This window comes from Pongo pygmaeus, chromosome 9 (assembly GCF_028885625.2).
Source record: "Pongo pygmaeus isolate AG05252 chromosome 9, NHGRI_mPonPyg2-v2.0_pri, whole genome shotgun sequence".
Lineage (NCBI taxonomy): Eukaryota > Metazoa > Chordata > Mammalia > Primates > Hominidae > Pongo > Pongo pygmaeus.
Window position 1 is genome coordinate 12,223,812 of NC_072382.2, and position 14,622 is coordinate 12,238,433.

The following is a 14,622-nucleotide window of genomic DNA, read 5'->3' on the forward strand; positions in this document are numbered from 1 at the left end:
CCTCCTGCCTTCTTCCCTGTTGACCAAGAGGGTGGCCAGAACAAACAATGGAGCAGATAAGTTGGCTCTGAGCCTGGGACTCTGGCCTCTGCTGTTTGGATCCTGGGGGGCCGATCTAGCCCAGGCGAGGCGAAGGCACAGCGTCCACGCCTTTCCGTGCTCTTCTTCCTTTTCTGCTCTAGCAGCCCCCAACGCCCCCTTAGCCCTTTTTGCAGATACCCTGTGTTTCCAACCTAGGTGTGAATCAACTCCTGTTTTAATATGCACTGGGAACATTTGCTCTTTCAAGGAACGAGATGATGATTCATTCCAAAAAGTTAAAAATCCTTTGGTAAACTGTTAACAATGGTTACTTTTGGGGAGAGGGACTGTGATAGGTGAGGAGGGAGAAGTCTGTGTTTTATTGTACTTTTTTTTTTTTTTTTTGAGATGGAGTCTCGCTCTGTCACCCAGGCTGGACTGCAGTGGCACGATCTTGGCTCACTGCAACCCCTGCCTCCCAAGTTTAAGGGATTCTCCTGCCTTAGCTTCCCGAGCAGCTGGGATTACAGGCTGCACCACCATGCCCTGCTAATTTTTGTATTTTTAGTCAAGGTGGGGTTTCACTATGTTGGCCAGGATGGTCTCGAACTCCTGAGCTCAAGTGATCCACCTGCCTTGGCTTCCCAAAGTGCTGGAATTACAGGTGTGAGGCATCGCGCCTGGCCTTGGTAATTTTTTTTTTTTTAAGTGTTCTATAGCTCAAAAGTTTTAGATTTGTTTTTTCTTTAAATAAAGTAGGTGCTAGGAAAGGGGTGCAGAACAAAATGGGGGAGGAGGTGATTCTTGGGAAAGTCTGAGTCTGTGACTGTGTGCTTGGGATGTGTTGTGGCGAGGCTGCCTCTGCCATGGGGTTGAGTCATTATCTGGGCACCTGTGTGTGTGCATTACAGAGAACGAGAGAAAATGCTGGTGCCCAAGTCTCCGCTTTGTGTTTTCACATGTCTCTGCCTGTCTGGATGTCTGCACATGCGGCTCCACCTCTCTGTGTCCATTATATGAGTGCCCATGTCTGTGGTTCCTCTGGCTGTCTCTTCCCTCCCCCACGGCCTGTACTCTGTGCCGGTAACTGGACCTGGACACAGCCCCCAGGGCTGGCAGCAGAGTTGACTGCTGGGTATTTTTAGCCTGTAAACATGTTTGCCATTTCAGAGGACAGGGCCGAGCTGGTCTCAGCTCCAGCCCACTCATGATCTTGCAGCAAGGAGGGCGCTCCTGCCTGGGCCAGGTCTCCTCAGTTCCCCAGCCTGGGGTCTCTCTTTCTTAGCATTTGGGAAGGAGGGGAAACTGGCTTGGAGTGGGCAGTGGGTGGCCACCTAGGAGGGAGGATAAAAGGACTCATGACGGAGAAGAGAAAGGGAGTGTGGAGGGGAGTGTGTAGCCAGAAGGCCCCCGCACCCCATCATTAAGCGTTTAATAAAATCTCGATGTAGTTAGAAGTGGCTGTGGGAAATGGCTGTAAATTAGGAGACTCAGCGTCCCGCAAGTGGGTGGGGCGGGGGGGGGGTGCGGTGGGCGCTCAGAGAAGGAATGGGAGGCAGAGGAAGTGCTGGGGCTCTGGCTCCTGGGGGCGGGAGTCTGGAGAGGAAGGTGGGCGTCGGGTCCGCTCTCCAACGCCCGGGGGCCTCACCCCCGTATGCCCGCGGCCTGCGCAGCACCGCGGTGCGCGAGGCACTGGTGACCCCGGCTCCTGGGAGGTGGGAATCCAAGCCAGTTCTGTGCGGATAGGGACGGAGGGGCCCCCAGAAAGAGGGAACGCGAGAAATGGGCGCGGCTGCACGGAGCTTGGGAACCAAGCAAGGAGGCTGGGGCCTGGGATCTGAAGTGTAGTTGCCTAAGCTGAGAGAAAACTCAAAGGTCCGGAGTAGGCTGACGGTCGCGGCTGAATCACCCAGCCGCCTTCAGAGCCCCCAGGCCCTTCCTGCAAAATAAGTTGATTCGCAGTTCCAGCTGTGAGGGTGAGCCCAGGGAGCCTGCAGGAGTTTCTTGCCAATGAAGCCACACAGTGCACATGTTGGAGAGCAGATCCAGGTCCGGGACAGGACAAGGGGCAGTGGATGCGGGGAGGGGGGGAAAGAACGTCCCCGCGTCCCCCAGCGGCCCCCCTCCCCAGCAGCCCACTCCCGGGTCCCTCCAGGGTCTGCCCCGCTCTCCAGTCCCAGCCCCGCTCCGGCCCCGCCCGGCCCCGCCCTCTCCCCACAGCTCCGGGCAGACCCGCCCGCCCTAGCCGGAGTTACAAGAGCCGCCTCCGCGCACAGGGGCCCGGCCACTCGGAGCTGCTCTGCCGCGGGGACTGCACCGCCCGCCCTGCCAGACCCGCCCGGAACGGGGCTCGTCGCCGCCAGTAGCCGCAGCACCGCAGCCTTGGGCCTCGCGCCGGCTATGGCCGTGCCCTGGGGCTGAGCCCTCAGGTAGGGGCGCCAGGCGCACCGTGGCGCCATCGCGGTCCGGCGCACCAAGGGCGGGTCGGGGGGAGGTGGGTTGCGGCGCTCCGGCGGGGCGCGTTGTTGGGAGTGTCACTGTGAGGATTCAAGCAGTTTGGAGCAAGCGGGGCCACCCGGGGAGGCGACGCGTCGCTCTCTGGGTGCGGAGTTCTGCCTCTGGAGTTGGGGCGCAAGTTGGTTAAAGTTGGAAAATCGCTCCGAAGTGCTTTGCTCCACTCTGTATTTCTCCGGAGGGCGGACTGTTGGCTCCACTGCAAGGCAGGGCGCCCCGTTCCGGGCCTGGTGGCCTCTGTCCCACCTCCTCTCCCTGCATGGGGCGGTGGCTCGGGGGCTGCTCCGTTCGTATCCCATGTTTACTGGAGGGGAAATTTCCGAGATCGCCGCCGCGGCCCCCCGCGCCTCTGCGACCCCGCACCGTGCGCCCCCTCGACTGTCCTTCGGCGCTCCCTGCACCTCTGCCCTTAACCGCGTCCCGAGTCGTTCAGGCCCCACCCTGTTCTGTACCACCAGCCCCTCAGCCTCCTCCAGCTGCCCCGCCCTAGCCTTGCCCCTCCGTGTTCCCCGCTCCAGAAAACCTTCCTCTCGGGCCGCGGAACCTGGAAGTTTGCAATGCGCCTCCCAACGGGATGGGTGGGGAGGGGGACAAAATTAGGGAGATTCCTATGCTGAGGTGGGCGAGGAGAGGGGTGCGCTGCGGCGGCCCAGTCCTCGGGACCGCCCCTTCCCCTCTGGAGGCGGCGCTTTCCCCCCACCCCACTCCCAAACCCGTCCGGGCGGGATGGCCCCCGCCCCAGCGCCTGGCCCGGCGCCAGCAGCCTGAGGAATGTGGTGGTTGGAGCCGGTGACTAATTCAAACCAGAACTCGGGGAAGAGTGGTGAGGGGCAAAGGGGAGGAGGAAGGGGCTGTGTGTGGGAGTTGGGGGCAGGAGCCGGGCTTGGCGTGGGAGGAGGGCTAAGCTGCGCTCGCTGGAACCCTGCGCTCCAGCGGTGCGCGCCAGGAGAGGGGGCCCGAGGCGAGGTCTCGCCTAGAGTTGGAAAGGCAGCGTGCTTAGGGTGTGTGCAGAGCTGTGTTATGTAAGGCTTTCCCATGCAAGGGGGGGTGTGTGTGTGTGCAGTGTGTGAGTGCCTGGGCCGCCCCTGGCAGGGCTGGTCGCCCCCCAGCAGTGCCCAGGCCGGGATGTGGGGGCGCAGCCCCTTGGCGGCGCTGACCATGAGGGACTCCAGGGGCCCAAACAGGGCTGGCTGTGCCCCTTGCTGGGAGGGGTGCGGAGGGGGCAGATGGGTGTTCTCAGCTGTAGCCGAGCCCACACAACAAGGTGGGGAACGGCTCTGTCCCCTCTGCACAATGAGGCCACTGAGGGTTGTGTGCGATGTGTGTGCTTGCCGGTTTCGCAGGGTGTGGCTCCCGCCGCGGCGACCGTGGCGGTGAGGTGCTCCCAGGGAGCGTGCGGTCGCTGCAGAGTGCCCTGCTCTGTGGAGGGGATTTGTGGAAAGGCAGTGTAGGAGCCTCCCAAGTCAGTCAGGTCCTTAGAGAATGACCCGGAGTCTCCGGAGGAAAAGGGACCTAGATATCTACCTCTGTGTCTCCAGCACAGCGCTGGGCCCTCAGTAAATACTGGTTTCGAACCCGTCTTCATTAGAATTCAACCTCGGATTGCAGGGCTCCTGCTCTCTGCTTGCCCTTCCCAGCACAGCGTAGCGCATGGTAGGTGTTGGGTTGATTTTGTGGAATACAGTGAGGGGCTGCAGCAGTGAAGCTGAGAGTGGGGGAAGGCATTTAAGGGCCCCTGCACCTATACTGGCTGTAATTCAGGGTAGAGATCTCGCTTTCATCCCCGCCCCGTGAGGGAAATCCCAGGGGCAGGGTGTGGCACTCACTTCCTTTCAGAAGCTGAATGTGGGGAAGCTTCCTTCTGTCCTTAGGGACAGCGGGGCCGCCCACCCCCCACCGCGTGGATAGTGGCCTGTGCAGAATGGGGAGGACAGGGGAGCCCCCGAGTTAGGGGCACCTCTTTGCTCTGAGCTGTGAGCTGTGGGGTGAGGGAGGGTGGGAGAGGAGCTAGGAGGGAGAGAGTGGAGCTAGGAGAGGTCGCAGGGTTTGGGGGCTGTGGGAATGTGGGTTAGAGGGTGTCTGAGCCCCTCTCTAAAGCCTTTGTCCCTAAGAGGTTATGCATAGGAACACTGGTCAGAGAACAGGGACACATGGGGAGCCACATAAGTCATGTGGGCTGATATGGAGGCCCACAGCAGTGATTCAGGGGTCCTGGTCGGGGAACCTCCTTGAGAAGCCGACCCCTCAGAGCTGAGGACTTGTGGCAGCCAGACATGGTCCAGGGCCCGGGGTGGGACACAGGGACCTGTTGAGGGAGAAGGTCCAGCGTCAGCCCAGGGCACGGAGTTGGCTGGGGGTCCCCAGAGTCATCTTAGCCCTCAGGAAGTCCTGGGGAAAGGTGGCGGTGCTGCCAGGCTGGATTCTTTTGCTCGACTTGGAATTGGCTGGTGGGTCCTGGCGGAGCCGGTCACCCTGAGCCTGAGGAGCTGGTTTGAGGGGTTGGGGCAAAGCCGTGGGGGCGGAGGGGTGTGTGGGGCTCTGGGGTGTGGTCACCACCTTCTTTACAACTTGGGAACCGCCTGGAGACAGACAGAGAGACAGACCGGGAGAGCTAGTCCTGCTCCTCATGGGAACAGTGTGGCTCTCTCCCCCACCATTCCGGAGGCCCCAAAGTTTCTCTTCCCGGAGCTGGGCTGGCCCCATGCTGTGCACGCTTAGGTTTGAGGAAGGGTGATGGCCGCTGGGGAGGATTTAGAATGTGCCGCTTGGGCGGTGGCAGTGGCAGGGATCTAGGGCCTTCTGACTTCTCTTCATCCCCCATCGATTCATCCAGGCTGGCATTTCCCTGGGCTCAGCCATCCGGTGGGACTCCCAAGGCTTCCTGAGCACTAGCAATTTCCAGCATTCCTGGGTGTGCCTGAGGGAGTGTGGGGTCACGTGGGTGGGCCACAGGAGGATTCCGAAGGAATGAAGCCCCTTTTCCTCCCTGCTGGCCTCAGTTCCCACCAGGGCTACGGCTGAACTGTCGCTGGCAGTCTTAGGTAGGTCACTGATAGCATTGCAGGTGTCGTCCCACTGTGGCTTTAGGTCCTGGTGACCACCATGTCACAGCTTGTGTCTCTGAGTGAGGTGTGTGTCATTGCCTGTGAGAGAGTATCCCGCTGGTTGTGAATGAAGGTCTTCCCCTTGTGGCGTGCCTGGATGTGTCACCTCTGCCTGCGTTGTCGTTGGGCTTGGAGGCAGAGGATGGCAGTGGCATTCTGCCCTGGTGGTGGAGGTTTTCTGCGGGCCCGTAGGGGTTGTAGGTAAGGACTGAAGTGAGTTTCTCGGTCCTGGACAGGCCCGCACCGGCCGTTTGTGTCCAGAAGCCTTTGGGAGGTTGAGGACAGCCTTGGGGGTGCAGGCCCCAGCTGAGCAGGCTAAGCAAGGCACTGCACACGGCCTGTCAGGGAGGGGCATCCTGCCCGGTCCCCGGGGGCTGGAGCGGAGGTTCTGGGGGAAGGGGAAGTGCCTGGAGCTGATCCCGTCTACAGCTACGTGTCCTGGCGGGGCTTGGGGGCAGCTCTTCGGCGACAGAGCCGGAGCGGCCTGGCCCCACGCCCCTGCAGTAGCGTGGTCCGACCGCTGGGGGGAGAGCAAGCAGCGCCCTCCCCAGATCCCGGCCTTGGGTGGGGCAGACAGGCAGCTCCCAAACTGTAATCTACCCCACAGGGCAAGACCAAGCGTTCTGCTCCACCCCCTCTCCTATAGGACGCCACCCTCAGAGTTGGTGTCTTAATCCCAGTGGTCCCGGGTAAAGGCCCACTCTTCCCTGCCTCTGTGTCCAGGTGTGGGGACTCCCCACTGGATCATAGGCTGTCCCCAGCCCCCTTTCACAAGGAGTGCAGAGTCCCTCCTGGCCAGGGAGGGAAGAGGGAATCTCCCTTGCTGCTGGAAGTGAGAGCTTGGAGCTTCAGGGCTTCCGAGCTCACTGTAGCATGGGATGGGGCTGTGCGTGGCTGGGGTAGAGAGAGATGGAGAAAGGCATCACAACAGAGTCAGAAAGCAACCAGCTGGCTGAAGTTGGGGTGTAGGGGCTGCCCTGGAAGTCAGCATGATGTGAGGGGCCAGGGGAAGGGGATGATGGGGAGGGCAGGGCTGGAATGACAAGGATGGAAAAACTTCCTCCTGGTGGGAGTTGTGGCTGGGCTGGCACCTCCCTCTCCTAAGGGCAGGGAGCAGGGAGGAGGCCAGGCAGGTGCACACACAGAGGGGGAAGTGCAGGCTCAAGGGACATAGGCGCCAGGTGAACAGGTGTAGGGACCTGCAGGACAACTGTCTATTGTGAGCCGGTGAAGGCTGGCTGGGGCTGCAGGCTGCCCTGGGCTGTGTAGAGTGGAGAATGGGGCTGAGGGTCTCCATGTACTAATGGTGTGTATGTGTGTGTGTGTGTGTGCTTGTGTGCCTTTCTCTGAAGGTGCCCAAGTTGCATGTGTTTTGCAACATGTTCATCTAATTCTTCCTGGTAATTCCACCTCCCTAACCTGCGCTTCCTCCCTGCACACTGCCCAGAATCAGCTAGGTGGGTTTGTAAAAGTCGTTAATGCCGGTTTAGACTCTGAGATGTCTGCGCACTTCTGCTCCAGTTAGAATGGGGCATAACGTTTTTTCCTAAACAAGCCTGGCAGCTGCATCCTCGGGGGTCCATTCAGAGGGCCAGGCCCTGGAAGGGCTGTCACCCCTGTTCCTTTGGAACAAGGGCCTTGGGGGTCAGAGACTCCTGGGCTTGCATTTCAACTCTGTCTCCCACTTGGGCAAGTCATCTTATCTCTTGGGCCTGTTTCCACTTCTCTGAAATAAGGACATTAATTCTTTTGACATAGCATCGTCATTTGGGGGTTGAATGAGACCCTAGGCATGGGATGTTGCCAACACAGTCCCTGGCACACCAGAGTGCTCTGTAGAATTCTCTTTCTCTCTACTTGTGTGTGGGTTTTTTTTTTTCTTTCAACACGGAACTTTCTGTTCCTCTTTGCCTCCTGATGAGTGTTTATGAGAGCAGAGCATACTGTCTTCTGGGTGTGTCTCTCTGAATAGCCTCCCTCTCCTCCTGGTTCCGAATGTTGGGAGCTTCCCCTCTGGTAGGGGTCTGTAACTCTGGGCGTGAGTCATTTTGTTCCTGGGATGAGGACTGCTTCTCTTTGGCCTTGTGTGTGTGGTGGGTCGATTGGCCTATGTGCGTGCTGCCATGCTGGGCGGAAGTTTCACTGTGGCCGGTACCCTCCCTACCACGGATGGGGTGATTTTCTTCCCCTCGGAGGGTTGCCTCCCGTGTTCCACCTGTGCTGGGTGGATGCACAGTCGTGGGCCCCTGTGGTGTGTATCTTGTCCTCAGGTTTGGTGCATTTGGGCACTGAGGCCTGTGGCCTGTCTCTGGGGGAGTGTGTGTATCAATTCCTGTCATCTCCACACTGACGCTGGCTGCAGGGCTGTCTCTAGCTGCTGCAGCAGTTGGCCTGGTTTCCATCCTGGCTGTCTTTATACTGGCTCGTCCGGGGAAGGGGCACTGTTCTCCGAGGGCAGTGGAGGAAGGAGGCTCCTCTGGAGGTCACCCCTGGCAGAGGCCATCTGCTGGGGTCAAGAATCTGCTTCCTGGAGTTCTGCATCTACTTGGCGTCGTCCCCAGTTGCAGGGTATGGGCAGAGCCCTGCTGCTCGGCACATCCTCTTTGCAGTTTTGAAGTGACAGGATAGGCTGTTCTCTCGCTGCTTCTGGCCTGAATTACAGTCTGTCCCACAGCGTCAGGCATACATGCTCTCACCTTTGCAGCTGGAGCAGCCTCACCATCTCACTCTTTTCTGCCCTCCAAGCAATCTTCTGCCTTAGGGGGTCTCCACTCTGGCCCTGCTCCTTCTTTTTTTATTTAAAAAAAATAAATTTTTATTTTTTATAGAGATAGGGTTTTGCCATGTTGCCCAGGCTGGTCTCAAACTCCTGGGTTCAAGTGATCAGTGTGTCTTGGCCTCCCAAAGTGCTGGGATTACAGGCATGAGCCACCACACCTAGCTCTGTCCCGCTTCTTGCTATCACGAGGGAGGCTGTTGGGTGGACCACCGGGCTGTGTGCTAGCAGGCTCTGGGACTAGGGCCCCAGTACACTCCCATTCTCTCACCTCTCTGGACCTTACTTTCTCCATCCTTAAGTAACAGGAAGTGCCATCCCATAAAACTCTCGGCAGTGGGGGAAGTGTTCTGTGTCCATGCTAATATAGTAGCCAGTAGCTACATGTGGCTGTTGAGCTCTTGAAATGTGGCTGGTGCAGCCAATGAGCTAAAATTTTAATTTAACTGAATTTTAATTGATTAAATTTAAATAGCCACATGTGGCTGCTGTGTTGGGTGGCACAACTCTAGGTCTCTCCTAGCTCTGAAGGCTTATGGCACTTGGCTGAATCGTGCAGAATTTCCCAAAGCTCCAAAGACCCTCTTTTGGGTAGCAACAGGGCAGAGCCCTCAGCCTCTGGGGAAAGCCTGACGTAACCTAACTTGTGTGGGAGGAGAAGAAAGGACCACTTGGGCTTGATACAGGCTCCAGAGGTGGAGGAGAGACTGAGGGCTGGGACCCAAATGAGGAGAACAGGAAACCCGGCTATGTAGTATCCCACACCCCTCCTTCAGTATTCCCTTCAGTATTTCTATGCCCCTCCTCGGAACTGAATGGCCCAGGTCAAATGAAAGGGGAGTCCTTCCAGGCTGTGCCAGGACAGCAGGGCCAGAGCCAGAGCCGGCAGGGTGGTTGGCAGCCCCACCTGGCCGGGAAGCCACTGGGTGCCCTGCCAGGGCCAACCTGCAGCTTCGGGTCCAATGGCTCCCGTCCTCACGGGCTATTGGATCGGTGTCTACTTAGGATGGTTTCTCCCCTCCTCAGGAACCACCTGGGTTGAGGCAGGTAGCAAGTCTGTCCGGGGCCTCAAAAGGGACTTCTGCCCTGGGACTCTGCCTGAGGCCCTGGCAGGAAAGCCTACTGCCTGTCTGCAGGGGAGCCCTGGTTCCTCTGGCACCTGGGGGTCTGGCCTAGGAGGCACTTTGTCCTTGGGGTTTTAGGCTCAACCCTTTGCAGGTCTGGAGCTGTTGCAGCCAGCTGCAGTGACTCACTGGTGAGGGAGGGTGGGGCCGAGGTGTGGGCGAGGGTGAGCTGGCCCAGCTAGCTCTTTCCCCCTCGCTGCCTGCTGGCACAGCACCAGGATGCTGGGGTGAGCAAAGGGGCCCTGCTCCAGGAGGAGGACAGGGGTGTCTGGGTGATCTGAAGGGGTGGCTTCAGTTCTGTCTGAGAGATGAAGTCTGGAATCTGTTTTCCTTCCCTGCCTCTGCCTGGCTTCTTTTCCGCAGGGCTGGCTGCTGAGCACTGGACAGTGGGAGAGAATGTGCCATTTAAGCCCCAGCTTTGCTGTTTCATGCTGGGAAGGGTCAGAGTGATTTCCCGTCGCAGCCTTCTCTGCAGCCGGAAGGGAGGAGGTGTTTTCGCCAGTTTGCACCTGAGCCCAGAGGCTCAGAGTCTTTGCTCACCTTGTAGCCAGCACCTGTGTTGACAAGGAGACACATTGTCCACACCGCGTTGTCAAACGGGAGGATGGCTGTCGGGGGCTGGGGTCTGTGTTTCTCTTTCATCCCTGTTGTGATCTGCCTGAGATAGGAACTGCTAAGTGCCCACAAATTCACAAGAGACATAGTCTCATCCTCAGAGGTCACCTCTAGCACCTTCAAGACCCCATGCATATTTCATTTCCCGTAGAGGGCTCCCAAGCCTTCTGGAATATTCTGGGGTAAAATCGGTCACAGCTAGTGCACCTTGCTCATCATGTGTATCCGTGACAGGAACTGAGTCTTAAATCTCCCTGTCCGGCACATGGGTGCGTGAGTGACATGAGGTCACCGTCTAACGCAGCGTGTAATTAGGTGCTGGGCCCAGCTGTGTCCATCCCTGACTGGTTCCGTCTGTAGTGCAAAGTATAGTGTTGGGCATATGGAGGCAGCCGGTATACATGCATTGATTGACTGTTGATACTTTCTGGATGTAAACGGCTGTAGGCGGGGCTTTGGCTTAGGTTCCTCCTGACTTATAGTGTCCCCCACACCATTTCAGTTGGTGGCTGCTGCCACCATTTTGTGCCGTGGCTGTAGTCCGTGGCGCTATGCAGAGTCCTGCCTGGTGTCTTTCTAGAGCACTTGCAGATGACAGCTCATCTTGTGGCTGGAGGGCGAATTTATTACTAAATGCTTGCACCTATATGGGCCTGGCTCAGGGCCTGGTGTGGCAGCCAGGAGGCCTAAACTCGTTGTGGGCCAAGGCGGGCTCAGCTGGGCTCTAACCTCTAGGGCTTGGGCGGTGCCTGGTGGGGCCGGGGCCTCCTTTGTTCAGGCAGCTGCCTGTGGCAGGGCTCCCAGAGCTGCCAGCTGGTGAGGCACCCCCCTGGTCCTGGGTACTAGGTGAGACTGGGTGGCCCGAGTCTCTGTCTCTGAGGGAGGTGGAACACTGCCATTTCTGCTTGGAGGCAGACTCTAGGAGGCTCCCACCTGTTACAAGTGGCAGACCTGGGTGGAGTAGGCGAAAGAGTTACAGACTCGGTGGGCCGGGTGCGGCGGCTCACGCCCGTTATCCCAGCACTTTGGGAGGCCGAGGCGGGTGGATCACAGGGTCAGGAGTTCAAGACCAGCCTGGCCAAGATGGTGAAACCCCATCTCTACTAAAAATACAAAAAATTAGCCGGGCATGGTGGCAGGCGCCTGTAATCCCAGCTACTCGGGAGGCTGAGGCAGAGAATTGCTTGAACCCGGGAGGGGGAGGTTGCAGTGAGCCGAGATCGTGCCACTGCATACCAGCCTGTGCTACAAAGTGAGATTCCGTCTCAAAAAAAAAAAAAAAGGAGTTACAGACTCGGGTCCAAGCCCAGCATAGTTGTGCTGTCATGTGTACCCCGGGTAAGCTGTTCTCTCAGAGACTCAGTCTCTGTCTGTGAAATTGGCACAGTAACATCCCCCTCTTGAAGCTGTGGTTGAGAATGTGAGTAGACGCTGGGCGCGGTGGCTCCTGCTTATAGTCCCAGCACTTTAGGATTGTTTGAGCCCAGGAGTTCCGGACCAGCCTGGGCAACATGGCAAAACCCCATCTCTCCAAAAATACAAAAATTAGCCAATTGTGGAGGCACATGGCTGTGGTCTGAGCTACTTGGGTGGGTGAGGCAGGAGGATCACTGGAGCCCAGGAGGTCGAGGCTGCAGTGAGTCGTGATCGCGCCCCTGCACTCCAGCCTGTGTGACACAGCCAGACCCTGTCTCAAAAAAATAAAAAGAGGCCGGGTGCGGTGGCTCACGCCTGTAATCCCAGCACTTTGGGAGGCCGAGACGGGCAGATCACGAGGTCAGGAGATCGAGATTATCCTGGCTAACACGGTGAAACTCCGTCTCTACTAAAAATACAAAAAATTAGCCAGGTGTGGTGCATGGTGGCGGGCGCCTGTAGTCCCAGCTACTCGGGAGGCTGAGGCAGGAGACTGGCGTGAACCCGGGAGGTGGAGCTTGCAGTGAGCCGAGATCCGCTATTGCACTCCAGCCTGGGTGACAGAACGAGACTGTGTTTCAAAAATAAATAAATAAATAAATAAATAAAATAAACAGATAAATAAAAAGAATGTGGCGAGAGTGTGCATGTGAAGCGGCTCCTGCCGGCCAGTGCTCTCTTTTTTCTCCTTTGTTGCCTCCATTTTCACAGATGAGGAAATGGAGGTTCAGAAAACTGAAGTGTCTTGGCCAGGGTCCCACAGCTAGAAGGAGGCAGAGCCAGGATCTGACTGCAAGTCTGGCTCCTCTGAAGCCCCTTTCTGCTATGCCAGGCTGGAGAGTCATGGACGACGAGTGGAATTGACGGTGGTGGAGGGGGTCGGGGTCGTGAGCTGGCCTGGGTAGCAGAGGACCTGGCTGTCCCTTGGGTGGGGACTCAGAGCAAGCCGACTGCTGACTGGAGTGCGAGCATCATCGTGAACTTTCCCCTAGGTTGTGACCGAGATTCCCGACGAGAGAGACTGAGGGGAAGAGAGGAAGGAGGGGCGGGCTCCTGGCAAGGCATTCGCTCCTGAGCGGAATCCTGCAAAGGTCAGTAGGTGGGAGAGGCAGAGAGAGGCGGAGGTGACGGGATGTGGGGAGGGTGGGCCCCGTGTGGATGGGAGGCTGGGGCTGTGGCGGACAGGGATGAAGGGCCGGCTACCTCCGGGTCCAGTTGTCTCCGCTGTCTCCTTTCCATCTTCTTTGCTGTGCCTTGGGAGAGCTTCCACAGTGGAAGGACGTGAGATGAATTACCCCACCCCCAAAACCTCACCTGGCAGGTGAGCTGGCTGCAGGGGCAGGCACATTGCCGAGGGCCCCACTCCCTGGAGTTCATAGCACCAGAGATTGCTAGCTTTCCCATGCCCTCATGTCCTCCCACCCCCACTGATCCCAGTTCCATTTCCTCACCTCATTCCAGATGGAGAAGGAGGAGGAGACAACCCGGGAGCTGCTGCTGCCCAACTGGCAGGGTAGCGGCTCCCACGGGCTGACCATCGCCCAGAGGGACGACGGCGTCTTTGTGCAGGAGGTGACGCAGAACTCCCCTGCGGCCCGCACTGGGGTGGTCAAGGAGGGTGAGTCACCCCAGGGTGTGGACCGGGTGCTGGAGGTTGGGGGGTCAGTGGGGGTATTGGAGGGAAGGGCAGGGAGCAGGCAGAAGTGGGTGAGTGGCTGTCGAGGGCCCATTCCCAGTGGCATCAGGGTGGTTGGTACCCAAGCCCTGCCCTTCCTTGGCCACTCTGTGTCTGTCACTTGTGGTCCTCAGAGGAGGCAGTTGTGTGGGGTAGTGGACACCTGGTCCTCAGATCTGACTCCACCACCCACTAGCCCTGCAGATTTGGGCAAATGAGTTGGCCTTTTTTTTTTTTTTTGAGATGGAGTTTTGCTCTTGTTGCCCAGGCTGGAGTGCAATGGCGCTATCTCAGCTCACTGCAACCTCCGCCTCCTGGGTTCAAGCGATTCTTATGCCTCAGCTTCCAGGGTAGCTGGGATTACAGGCTTGCACCACCACACCAGACTAATTTTGCATTTTTATTAGAGATGGGGTTTTTCTATGTTGATCAGGTTGGTCTCGAACTCCTGACCTCAGGCGATCCGCCTGCCTCGGCCTCCCAAAGTGCTGGGATTACAGGCGTGAGCCACCACGCCCGGCCCCCACAAATTGGCCTTTCTAAGCCTCAATTTCCGTGTCTGTACAATGGGTATTACTACGCCCACCTTGCAGGGTGGTCATGAGTTCAAGTCAGTTCAGTGCCCAGTGTGTGGTGGCTGTGTGCGGTTTCCCTGAGGCTCTTTGGGCCTTACCTGCTTCCTGCTCTTCCCTGCTCAGGGGACCAGATTGTGGGTGCCACCATCTACTTTGACAACCTGCAGTCAGGTGAGGTGACCCAGCTGCTGAACACCATGGGGCACCACACAGTGGGCCTGAAGCTGCACCGCAAGGGGGACCGCTCCCCCGAGCCTGGCCAGACCTGGACCCGTGAAGTCTTCAGCTCCCGCAGCTCTGAAGTGGTTCTGGTGAGTACCTCGCCGGCCCGTCTGTGCCCTGAGCTCCCCCGGCCACGCCGGCCTGCTGACCCCACTCCTGAGCCTTCCATGTGCCTCCGGAGCCTCTCTTTTTGCTCCTTCTTCTCCTCTCACCTGTCTTCACTCTCTTGAGCCCTTGGCCACCCTGTTTCTTTCTGCTTTCGTGTGACATGTGGCTGTGCTGCCCCTAAATGTCTTCAATCAATCTCTTCAGAGCGGCCACAGTATGGGAACTGACTTGTGCAGCCCGGCCCTAGATGCTAGGAGGAAGGTCTGCTGCTTTGCAAGAATCTTTGAAATGACTTCACAGGTGCCCAGCTCAACCTCACAGACACCATTTTTCTCTCTGCAGAGGCCTGATACATTCTGTGGGTCAGACACTGGGCAGCAAAGTGCCTGTGGGGACATTGGTCCTTCTGATGGCTTGTTTATTTAACAAACAATGGGTCCTCAAAGTGAGACTGTTAACCCAAGCACAATCA

At 58.1% G+C, this 14,622-nt stretch overlaps 1 protein-coding gene across 4 annotated transcripts in view; it reads left to right on the forward strand.

Annotated features, from left to right (window-relative positions):
- The first annotated feature begins 1,611 nt into the window (after positions 1-1,611).
- Positions 1,612-14,622, forward strand: part of AHNAK (AHNAK nucleoprotein) — a 32,185-nt gene continuing 19,174 nt past the window's right edge. The window contains exons 1-5 of one of the 4 annotated variants that reach the window (XM_063671766.1): positions 1,612-2,070; positions 2,242-2,450; positions 12,563-12,661; positions 13,032-13,188; positions 13,944-14,131. In XM_063671766.1, the coding sequence (XP_063527836.1) occupies positions 13,032-13,188; positions 13,944-14,131 (345 nt within the window). In that variant the 5' untranslated portion in view covers positions 1,612-2,070; positions 2,242-2,450; positions 12,563-12,661. Of the gene's footprint in view, positions 2,451-3,414; positions 3,537-12,562; positions 12,662-13,031; positions 13,189-13,943; positions 14,132-14,622 lie in introns of those variants that run through there. The other 3 variants (XM_054437910.2, XM_063671767.1, XM_054437911.2) reach the window with 3 other exon arrangements.